This window comes from Morus notabilis, unplaced genomic scaffold (genome assembly GCF_000414095.1).
Source record: "Morus notabilis unplaced genomic scaffold, ASM41409v2 Scaffold300, whole genome shotgun sequence".
NCBI lineage: Eukaryota > Viridiplantae > Streptophyta > Magnoliopsida > Rosales > Moraceae > Morus > Morus notabilis.
This window is the reverse complement of record NW_010362092.1, coordinates 57,119-69,557: the sequence shown is the minus strand read 5'-3', so window position 1 is coordinate 69,557 and position 12,439 is coordinate 57,119. Positions and strand designations below refer to the sequence as shown.

The 12,439-nt window shown below is 31.8% G+C and overlaps 1 protein-coding gene across 1 annotated transcript; it reads left to right on the top strand.

Annotated features, from left to right (window-relative positions):
* Positions 1-227: 227 nt before the first annotated feature.
* On the top strand, positions 228-1,178 carry LOC21391156 (EPIDERMAL PATTERNING FACTOR-like protein 2). The gene is made up of 3 exons (XM_010101099.2): positions 228-579; positions 701-747; positions 859-1,178. Exons 1-3 carry the CDS (start codon positions 471-473, stop codon positions 1,108-1,110), a joined length of 408 nt encoding a protein of 135 aa, XP_010099401.1. The 5' UTR covers positions 228-470; the 3' UTR covers positions 1,111-1,178.
* Positions 1,179-12,439: the final 11,261 nt, after the last annotated feature.

Here is a 12,439-nt window from a genome sequence, read left to right as displayed (position 1 = left end):
TTCACATCTACAATTCCATTTTCAATAAAAACAATAAAATACAAAAAATAAATAAATGGTTTTTTTTTTTTTTTTTTTTTTTGAGTTTCTTTGTGAGGGCTCATTGAACGAGACTGAGGTTATTCCTTTTTGGAGTTCCTTTCCAAACCTTCTTTCCCACTCTGCATTTCTTATTTGTCCTTCCACGTTCCATCACCTCAAAAATCTCAGTGAAAGAGAGAGAGAGAGAGATATATATATATATATATAGAGAGAGAGAGAGAGAGGGGTTGCGAGAGGCTTTATATTATCTTATCATTCCGTTACTGAATGCCTTCTTTGGTTACAGCACATTTGCAGATTCAATTTTCCACTTAAATTGGCAAACTCATCTCCCTACTCTTTCTCTCTCTAAAAACCTTCCCCAATCTCTACACGAATCAGCAAACTCTCTCCAGTATAAGGAAACCGGACTTTCCTTCTACGCTGAAATGGGGGTTAACCACAGTTTCATTTGCAGCCATAGACTTTCCCATTTCACCGCTTGTCTTCTCTTTCTCTCAATTTTGAGCTCTACCCATTTCAGTTTAATGGCTGAAGGTAAGTGGGTCAGACTTCATTTTTCATTTCTTCTTTCCTTTAAAGAGACACAATTTCCCTTATCTACACACAACAAACATACACTAAAAGTTTACCTTTTTCTCTACATGTTTTCTTGCAGGCAGAGCAATGCCAATTCCGGAACATAAAAAGTCCATTTCCGATGAGGTGAGAATTTAGGCATACACAAACAAATTACATTACATAATATTTCTACTTTTTATGTGGAAAAGCTTAATATTAATCACTTTTTTTTTTTTTTTTGGGAAATTTGGATAGATGGTAAATGAAGAAGAGAAGGCAATAGTGAGAGCAAGAATTGGGTCAAGGCCTCCAAGGTGCGAGAGAAGGTGCAACTCATGTGGGCATTGCGAAGCCATTCAAGTGCCAACAAATCCACAAGTCAAATCCGGAACAACAAAACAATCTTCATTGCTCTCCAACGTCCAATACGCAAGAGGCCAAGACAACTCCAACTACAAGCCCATGAGTTGGAAGTGCAAATGTGGGGATTTCATCTTCAACCCCTAAAATTAATATTATTAAAAAAAAATTCCCAATTTTTGATATAAGTAGTAGTGTAAATAATTAAATGCATGATAGCCTCCTTAATTACTTAATTAATTAATTTTTTTTTTGTTTTTTTGGTTTTGGTTTGTTTGTTTCCCGGGAAAGTCTCTAACGATTCCGAGTTCTAGCAGAGGAGTAATTCTCCCTGAGTATGGAATGTGCTTGTATTCTTTTGGTAAAAATGCCAAAAGAATAGTTGACTCTTGTGCACAGAGCACGGTCGTTTTATGGTCTCTTATCCTTACTAGTTTTTATTTGACTTGGATATCTTCTAGTTTATTTGCCAATTAGTACATATTAATGAGAATATCATTTGGCTCATGTTCTTGTATACTCCTGGAAAGTATATATAAGGGTTTTATATATTCGGGTTTTTTCTGCAGTAGACAGTAGTGTGTGTTTTTTAACGTTTGATACGATCGAAATCACATTAAAATGAAAAGGATATAAAAACATGACGGTTTAAAACAAACAGTTTAATACATGCTTCTTAACTTAGCAAAATACATATACGCAAAGCATTGACGTAATTTTGAGGGTCACATGCAGAGAAAAACGCTACCGCTTTGTTTTCCCGAGAGGAATCAGTATTATATCTATACATATGCATATACTGATATTGATATAACGTAAAAGACAAGAAATATATGCAACAACGAAGCAAAAGTTGAGGGGAAAAAAATAAAAATATATAGAAAAGAAAAGAAACTACTGTTTTTCCCTATTCCAAGTGTGGATCCCTCACTGTAGCTTCTGATGCCTCGACTGCAAAGCCTGAATGGTTCCACATGTCGATGTCTAGAAAGTAGTTCTATATTTGTTGTGTAATGAGGAGAATTTCTGAAGATGTGATCAAATTGATCTGAGGTTGTTCAATTTATCAATTTCTTCTTTTTTTCTAAAGGAGAAAATTATCTGAGGTTTGAGCAAATGTATATAGCAAATGTCACTGTTGAGTTCTTAATCAAATGTCTATCAATCAAAAAATAAAAAATAAAATCAGTTGAGGCCGTTGAAATTGTGATAGCGTGTAAGGATCAATTCCAAAACAATATGATTAAAAGGGACGTTTGGTTGGTCTGTTAAAATTTTGTGTGATTTACTGTCGAAATTATTTTGATGGGATTTTTCATGGGCACACGTCCCAGTATACACAAATTTCCCCTTTTTTTGTAGAAAAAAAAAAAAGAAAATTATTTTTTCCTCAGAGAAAATTTTAAAATAGACAGTTTTATAATCACTATATAATTTTAATTAAAAATTGTATGTTTTACCTATTTTTTAATTTAAAATAATTTTAATTAAATTTAACTGTTAAAAACAAAATTTACCAATTTTCCGAGTTATAACTATGTGCCCACATATCTTTTCACTCGCAATCTTTTAGATGCGACTCCACAAAGAATCACCATATTCGGTCCATACCCACCAGTACAAACATATTCCTTTTTCCAAAAATTGTAATAATCATTTTTTTTTTCACTGATATTCTCAATAATAATTTTTAGCTAGCTGTTGAATGACAATTCAAGTAGATACATAGGCAAACAGCTCACAAAGACAAATGTTTACTTGTTACTTGTGAGATGAACCAAACAATTCGGCAAATTTTTTGTCTCAGAAGTTGCTTTTATTTTCCTCCAAACATGGTGGTCTCAGGAGCTGCTTTCTTCTTAGTGCAGCATAAATTGCTAGTTTTGTTCAACGATTTGATGTGCTAAAAATAACAAGACGATGAAAATCAGTACTCCAGATAGGCATAATATTATAACTCGTAATGTTTCTCTGAAAGGTATAATAATTTTCTCAGCAGTAAAAAATAATAGCTCCCAACTGTAGAAACTTTTGGAGCAAAAACATGAATGTGATATATCATCTAATCGCTGCTGTGAGAAGGGTCATTCATCATCGCATGGTCCATTGAGAAACGAGAGAGAGATACCCGTTTAGTTCGCTAATTTGAGTTTTTAATTCGAGTTGAGATATGATGTTGTGTAAGAGCTTTTTACTGTAGTAAAAAAATTAGATGTGACTATTTCTGAGAGCTTTTTACTGTAGAAAAACTCGAATTTTAAACTCGAATCAGCGAAAAGAACGGGACTATTTTTTTTTCTTTTAATATATTAATCTTGTTCGTAGTTAATTGTGTCACTTAAAATAACAATAAATCTCTAGTTGTTTCTCGGATAATTTGTTTCATCCAAAACAACAAAATGAAAGGAACGTAATTCTTTTATTTGACAACCGCGTTTTTTTTAAAGAGTTAATAAGGAAACAATGATGTTTTGATAATTGCACTGAATTGAGTGAAGTAAGGAAGACGCGGCAGTAAAAATTAAGAGTTTGTTCATTTATATTTTTTGAATTATGATCGTCTTAAATTTAAATTTTAATTTGAGTTAAATTGTATTTAAATATAATTTGAGTTGAAACTTGTATAAAATAGTCCGAATACGTTCAAGACTTAAATGTAGAAGAATTATATGATTTACAAGGTTAGGACGCACAAGATCCTAACCAATCCGTTAAGAATCAACAATCAAGATTATATTAAATTCATATTTCTTCACACGTCTAAGCCTATAAACAGAAGTGAGTGCGAAAAAAAAAATACGCTTCTCTTGATTTCAATATAGAAACCTAAATTAGTTTGCTTTTTGAGATTTTATTTCGATAAATTTTAACTTGAGCTTTCGGAGAAATTTCTTTACATAAATCATCATTTCCTCGATTTTTGAAGTTTTTGATGAAGTTTAAAATTTCGTTTATTTCACTGATTTAAGTTTTATTACAGTAAAAAATTCTTATAAATAGTCATATTTAACTTTTTTATTACAGTAAAAAATTCTCATATAAAATCACATCTCAATTATAATTAAAAATTTGAATCAACAAACTAAACGAGCCATAAGAATCAAGCAAATAGTAAAGGGATCTAGTGCAGATTTTCATCAATTTAACACATGCTAATAAAAATTAAATGTCAAACTTAACATATGCTACAATTAGCACTAATTATAGCACATGCGAATTAGTTGCCACACTGCCGCCAGCACAGAAAAATCTGGTGTGTATACAGTAAATAGTCACGGCTCACAGTTAGTCATGATGCCAAATGTCGTTGCTAAACATTTTTGTAGAAAATAAAGGCACGAGTTTTGGCTCCATCTCTGTCTGTAATATTCAGTGATGACATTTGTCGTTGAATGGTTTATGCAAAATTAACGACGACTTTTCTATCCATGAAAATAACGTCGCTGATATATAACTTCTAGCTAAGCAATGATGTCGTGCTTAATACCCCCGCTACTTATGATCGTCACTAATTAAATTGTTCCAGGTAGTTTATCAATGTCATTAATTAACGATTATATAATTCGAACAATTTTGAATTCTCTTCAAATAAAAAATAAGTAATTCCTTAATTAAAGAAAAATTTTGAATTACTAAAGTCTCGTTTATTTACAGATTTAAATTTTTAATTTGAACTGAGATGTGATATTTTCTGATAGTTTTTAACTGTGGTAAAAAAAAATTAGATGTGACATTTTTTAAGAATTTTTAACTGTAAAAACTTAAAATTGAAAACTCAAATAGATAAAATGAATAAAGCTTAAAGTTCATTAAAGAAATGAGTTGTTCGTTTTGTTTGGTCTTTTTGTGGAGTTTGGCACTAGAAATGTCATTGCAGGAAGAAAGTAATTTTCCTATCCACATACTAAACTTAGGACACTGACATATTATTTTGAAGCAATTATTTGAATTCCCAACAATAGCAGAAGCTTTTGCTTGGAATTATCGTTATATTTTTTTCTAGTTTGTTTTTTAGTTTACATCTGACACCCATTATTCGACAACTACCTCTCTGTTGCCCGTTATTAGTTTATATGAAAATGTGACATTTCAGAGTTTAATTGGTGCAGAATCTTGTTTATACTCTAATCATCAATAAACTATTATAATTTTCTTATTACGATGTCATTCCAGCGCTTAACAATTTTGACCACAAAATTCTCTTTACTTCATACTGTTTGCGACAAGAGGATTTGTTAATTTTCATCACTTTCAGTGAGAAGAATGATGAAGGATTTAAACAATGTACTGGCATAAATACTATGGGGGCGTTTAATATGTAATAATTAATAGGAATCATATTACTAAAAAAGTGATAAAAGATAATATGATTTACAAGAAACTTATATTATTATGTTTGGTTACGTATAAAAATCTTTTAATAGATTCTCAGTAATATGACTTTATAGAGTTTGGTTGTGCGCAATAATATAATATAATTTAATTATAAAATTAACAATTCTAAAGTTTTTGAACCTTATTAAATCTTATTAAATTTGGTAATTATCATTTGAGTCACTTTTTTTTTTCAAATATCGTGAAAATATTAATAAAAAAGGTAATTGATATTTTTTTTCTAATTATCTGCCACCATAACTGATATTTCTCAATCTATTTGCTTCACCAAATCAGATTAAGGCTGCATAAAAAAAAAAAAAAAAAAAAAAAGTAGAATCCCTTATATTTTTCACTCTATCGTCCAAAAAGTATCATATAAAATGGCGATGACTTATCATGAAAACACAAAATGTTATCATTTGTGAAAAAACTAAAAATAAAAAATAAAATAAAATAACAGTTTTAAACCCTAACCGTGTAACTGTGTTAACGGAGTTGTTATTTTTGTGGCCCCGTTCATTTCACTGATTCGAGTTTTACTACAGTAAAAAGCTTTAGAAATAGTCACATCTAACTTTTTTGTTACAGTAAAAAGCTTTCATATAAAGTCAAATCTCAACTCGAATTAATGAGCCCACCTTTATTCTTGCTGAAGCAGATGAAATTAACAAAAGAGTTATTAACACTATTAGTCCGTCAATTATGAACATTGTGTCATTTTCATCACTAAGCTTTTGTTTTTGGAATATTACTCACTAAATTTGTATTCTGTTAGTTTTGACCCCTAACGGTTAAAATTTAGCAAAGCTAATCACAGTTCTTAAAATAACTGAAAATTTTATAAAAATACTTACATTAAATGCTCAATATTCTAAATTTCATTTTTTAAATAAAATTAATGAAGATAACATTTTGTACTTAATAATTAATATAATTCATTTATGTAAATTTTGAAGCTAATCACGCAATAGACACTTGATTAACTTTATAAACTTTTAGAATTTTATTATCAATTTTAATATAAGGGACATGGACCAAAATTATTGAAATAGTAAAAGCTCAAAGGAGTAATTTGCAATATATATATATAAATAAAAAATAAAAAATCAATTCAGGGACTAAAGAGTGCTAAAAGCCCCTAATAAAAACTCCATTGAAGTTTTGGGGAAGTTCAATAATTGAGAGTTAGGCTTTCGCGAGTGTGTGATTCTAATTTCATATCTGCCTATTTGAAAGAAATTAGCCTCTCTCTCTTAGTAATTCTGAAATTTTGAGCGAAAAAATTAAGGACAATCGCGACTGACGTGACTGTCTATTTATTATCATGGATCGGCATAAAACTAACGAGATACCTACACCCCAATAGTGAAATATGGTATAAGGAATGGATGTAGACAGGGCAGTTCTTACCCGGATTTAATTTGAAAATCCCATTTTTAACTCTCTCGTGTGGGAGATTTTTTCAAGAGAAACTTGGAGCATGCATGGCAAAATGGAAGTTGGAAAGGAAGTTAATTTTAATCACTCGAACTTTCTCTGAATTTTGACAGACGCTGAACATGCACAGTTAGGCAGGGCAAAGAAAAGTGTTCACTTTCGAAATCCAAAGCTAAGATTAAAGCATAAAAGCTACAAACAACACATCAGAGTAAAAAGCACATATAAATATTCCTTGTAATTTGCTCAGCTCAAAGTCCAGGCCTAAGGTCCCAAATGAAAATCTTTTGCTGTGAGTTTATATACGGTGAATTTTTTCGATAGACGGTCATAGTTTTTAACCGTTAAATTTAATTAAAATCACAGTATAAATATATATATAATAGATGAATTTTAATATAAATTTAACAATTAAAAAATTTATTTTTTTAAACACTACTAGAAACTCCTATATATGTCATCCATGAAGGAAGAGAAATCGAGGTACACCATACCCAGTTCACGTGGGACAATAACAAAACAAAAAAATTTAAAAAAAAAAAGAAAAAAAACTCATCAATGTTCATGTCATAATCTATGATGGGCTAAAGAGAATGTTTGGTTCAAAGTTCAAGACAAAGACAAGTGAGAAAAGCTGAAGGATCATGGAGAAACGGAGAAAAAGGATTCTGATTCCCAGATTACCTTTTTTCTGAGTTCACCATACCTATGACCAGATCACAATGAATCGAGCTCCGGTACAATCACTTATAGACGGTATAATTACTGATTCGAGTTTTATTACAGTAAAATATTTATAAAAATATTTATATATAATTTTTTTATTATATATAAAGTCACATTTTAATTTAAATTAAAAACTTAAATTAATTAACTAAATGAATCCTTAAAGTGTAACATATTTTTAAGAGACTAATTTAGGTATTTTTCACATACTTGGTCAACGGAATTCCTGCTATATATGAAAATCTAAAAGGACATGAAGTGCACCACCAGATACTCTTTTTAGACTAAAAAAAAAAAAAGGTGCAACACATTTTTAAACTTTATGTGATAGGACCTCCTACTAGTAGTGTTATGATAATTCTGGTTAAAATCATATTTAAAAAATACAAAATATACAACTTTTAATGCATATTTAATAGTTAAAAACAGAAAATTCATTTTTTTTTTAAAACCTAGTGTAAAAATCTCAAAAAAAAAAAAAAAAATCTAAACTACTAAAAACTTTTAACATCCGTCCGACCTCATAAAAATAACTCAAATTTAACCGTGCCACCATAAAAAGTTATTTAGTGTATCATAATAATTCACATAGCCCTGTCTTATTTCGTGTCGTTTTCAAAGCTCTCAAAGTTCTTAGCCAAGAGAAACAGTGAACTCTCCACATCTAAAGCAAGCGGACAAAAGTGTACCGACCCATGAAAAACCAAACCAGATTCCACAACAGCCACCAAAAATGATCTCCAACTCCAAGCCATGGTTTCTTCCCTATGAAATCGCAAAGGCTTGTCCATCATTGCATCAGAGAAAAGTGCAGAGATAAATATATACACACGATCGTGCGTGTGACAGCCTTCCGAGAGGGCACTTTCGTGGGACCCTTTTTTTTAAGTTTGGTAATATTACAAGTACCGTCTCAGCCAGCGCAAGTCTGGCTACGCAGTCGATGGGCAACAACACAAAAGATAAAGAAAAAGGGTCCTTTTGGTGAATGCCTGAATTCCTTCTAATCCAAGTTTGTTTTTTTTTTTTTTTTTTTTTTGTTACAATTGGATTTCCAATGCAAACCTGGACTTCTGTGAAAAGCCGTTTATGACGCAAGAGAATTGATTACTGTCATCGGCTGTGTGATTTTTTTTGGGGGGTGTTAAAGTTTTAATTCTGTGATGAATTAATGCAGGTTAAAAGTACTTAAGCTAAGCAATGACTTACGTGGAATTTGTTTACTTTAGAAAAATTTTAAGACTTATTTATTTCACCGATTTAAGTTTAAAATTTAAATTTTTTTACAGTAAAAAATTTAAAGAACAGTCACATTTAATTTTTTTGTTATAATAAAAAACTCTTACATAAAATCACATCTCAACTTGAAGCAGCGCACTAAACAGACCCTAAAATTCTATTTCGGCTTAATTGTGACATGTCGGCAGTGTCTTTAATCTGGTTTGGATGCCTATGATCCGTGGAGTTCTTTTTGAGAAAAAAAAAAAAAAATATATATATATATATATATTCAAGGCCCTTCATATGGTGTGAACAGTGAATAATCTCAATCAAAGATCAGAAAATGCCCATTTCTGCCAGCTAATAAGAGTTTTGGGCTGATTGGAATTTGGGTCCAAGTTCCAAGATTTCTTAGGCATCATAGAGATGGGATTGACATTTGACACAACTTATCTCTAAAGCACAAGGCCCAATGGGCCTCTGCATTGATCATTTTGTTTGATCTGCATGGCAACCGCCCAATGAAAGCACAGCAACATGTTTTAAGGGTTTTTGTTCTCTTTGCTACTGAAGGCATCATTATGAAGCCGAGCAGATTGTGAAATTGTTACGGGCTCGTTGGTTTGGACTAAAATTTAAAAAAGTTAAATTCAAGTTAGAATTTTATTTAAGTTTATATTTTTTTATTTTATAAAATTTGAATTTAAACTTAAAAAACTCAAATATTTTTCTAAAGTAAACATGAGAGTTTCAAGAGTTTTTCTCCTTTTGTTCTCATTGTTTCCTTTGCTGTGTTGTGTATTCCTTCTGTTAAAAAACTTTCTTTGGTTTTTTTTTATTTCTCTTTCTTCTTCGCGCTTCCTCTGAACTCCATTTTCTCCAACCTCAGTTGTACTTACCTCCGACAACAATTGCGTCTTTAAAAGAAACCACATCAATTTCGCAGCCAATTCAACCCGTTTTAGTCCCACACGAATCTGTTTCTTCCGTAAATTTGTCAAAAAAGATAATATTATGCGTTATATATTATATTAAATATTTTAGTAAATATGAACACATTTATTAACATCGATTATTATTGTGATTAATCAGCAAGTTAATCGCTCTATCGATATTAATTTTTATTGTTTTCATATATCTATTTTAATATGTATCTGCTACGTCAGGGCTTGTTTGGGAGTGTGACGACCCGATCTGACAAGCCGTTATTACATAGTTTTCATAGCGTAAACATGAAAAATATATGTACTTAAAAGAAGGTATTAAAAAAATGTTGCGATAAATTTCATTAAGTTTAAAGTACATAGTTAAAAGTTGGAACATCAAAATAAAAATTGACAATACTTTTTGTTGGGATTTGTTTCCCAAATTCTATATTGATTCTAATCGTTTTATGATTGGTATTATTTTAGGAATGATTGGCTAGTTGATTGTGTTTGAGAATAGATGTGCAGCTGACAAGTTTTTTATGGAAGGTTTCTGAAAGATCTGGAAACTTATTTTAGTTTCTATTTTTGTAAGTCAACTATTGATCCAAATATGGTAAATTAATTTGATTAATATTTGATTGAGATTTCGTAGCTGGATGATCTTCCTCTATCTCTTAAGAATGTGTCCAGATTCATATATCAGTTTCGGGAAGGTTTCAGAATTAAAGTAGATTGATTCGGACTGGTTTTGAGAAAGTCGACCTTGACAGTGATGTTGCAGTTATTGTTGCAAGAAAGATCTGCAACAGATTTGGTTTAGCGAATTAATTGAAGAGGTCGTCAAGCTGTTAACTTTCTGCTTATTTATTCAAAGAGTCTCTCTAGTCATTGTACACCTTTTGATTAGTTTTGCTGGGTTGTGTGAGAGGTGAGCACTTGTATTCAAGAGAGATGATTTTAGTGTTTTTGAGAGAAAAAACTTAGTTGGAGGGATTCCAATGTTTAAGAGTCGAAGGGATCTCGCTGTTCAAGTCCACTGGGAATTACAAGTTCATCGGCATCTTCTTAGAGAGGGAGTCTTAGGTAGATTAAGTCCAATTGAATTGTAAAAGAGTTCTTAGTGGATTGTTCATCATCTGGGCGTGACCCCGCGGAATAGGTTGTTACCGAACCGCGATACCATTTCTCTCGTGTTCTTTTATTTTACGTTTCTGCATTATTCATATTGTCTTATAAAGTGTTAAAAGACTCAAACCGGTACTTACATTTGGTATCAGAGAGGGTCACTGACGTGTATTTCGGTGAGATCATGTTGTACTGGTTGATTTTGCAGGTGTGGATGTCATGAGAGAAGGAGGATTGGTGAACAACCTGCCATTTCTAGAAGGTGTCAATTACCCCTATTGAAAGGTTCGCATGAAAGCTTTCATTAAAACTATTGATGAGAAGACATGGCGATCTATCTTAACCGAATGGACTCATATAATTATTTTATTCTTTCCATTTTTCTTCATTGCAGCTCAGAAGAAACAAAAAAAAAGCAAAAAGGAATAGATATGTAAATAAATATGTGCATCTGTATAAATTAATATGTATATTATTGTTTATAGAATTATAAATGTAAATAAATATGTACATCAGTTGACAACAGCTTATAATCAAAGCTTTTATTATATATCGTATTTTGTAATAACTTTTAAATATCTTTTTCATACATTTTTTTTTCAGAATAATTAACAGCATAATCATTGTTTTGTACATTTTCTCATTTTAAATTACTATTAAGTAAATTATTAAATATCCGTACAACCGCGCGGATATAGTCTTGTTTCTTAAACAGTGTCCGGTTTTTTTTGTCTTTAAACTTTTAAAAAATTTCATGTCTGTTTTACCTTTAATTTCTTATTCCTTCATTGGATTTTGTTTGGGCGTTTTGATTTTGATCATTTACGCCGGGTCACCTTTAGGTATCCTGTCGGGTTACCGGCTAAAAAATGTTTATTTAATATTTAAAATGATGTAGTAAAGCGTGTATGAAGTTTATGGTAAATAAAACGAGAGGGCTGTACTTGTATGAAAATAGAGGCACAAGGTTTATAGTGGTTCACTCTATTAATGAAGAGTTACATCCACTTTTCTTTATATTTCTTTTAGATTCTTTACAATAACTCTCTTTACTCTCGGGTTGAATATGAAATGAGCCAAACTCCAAAGAAAATCCTCTCCTTTTTCGTTTTGGGCTTTGCCCCTTTTATAGCCAAGGGTTCCTTCGTGGGAGGTTTTTCTCGTAGGCAGAAGCACTCGAGTGGCATACCCTCATAGGCTCATATTGTAGCCCACTAATCACCTTTTGAGCTGTACATTCATCAAATTAGTCTTCCATTACGGCTCTGTAGACTCCCTGTAACCCTCCACCGTTCACTGTTGGGCGGTTTAGGGGATTGTAATTAATGCCTGCACTGCAGACATCTCCCAGTGCCAGACGCAAGTTGGTTGTGTAAGACACCTTTCTGGAGATAAGGGCGTCATCTCTCATGCTTCTTCCCTCGACGTCTATGCTGAGCGGGCGGTGGCCTCTTCTGGCCGCCGACCCTTCTGTGGCGTAGGAAATTTGCACAAATCATAGGGTCGACGGCATAACGGGTCGGCGGCCTTTCTTCGCAGCGTAAAGGGGAAGTGAGCTTCAGGCGTCAATGGTTGTCACTTTGTGAGGAGAAGTAGGGCCACGTATGACGCTGTCACTATCTTATGTGTCACATAGATTTTCCCACACAACAATATATATA

Coding starts and splice junctions, on each gene's coding strand:
- LOC21391156 (XM_010101099.2), top strand. CDS start 471: ATGGGGGTTAACCACAGTTTCATTTGCAGCCATAGACTTTCCCATTTC. Junction 580..700: donor TTTCAGTTTAATGGCTGAAG/GTAAGTGGGTCA, acceptor GTTTTCTTGCAG/GCAGAGCAATGCCAATTCCG. Junction 748..858: donor AAAAGTCCATTTCCGATGAG/GTGAGAATTTAG, acceptor AAATTTGGATAG/ATGGTAAATGAAGAAGAGAA.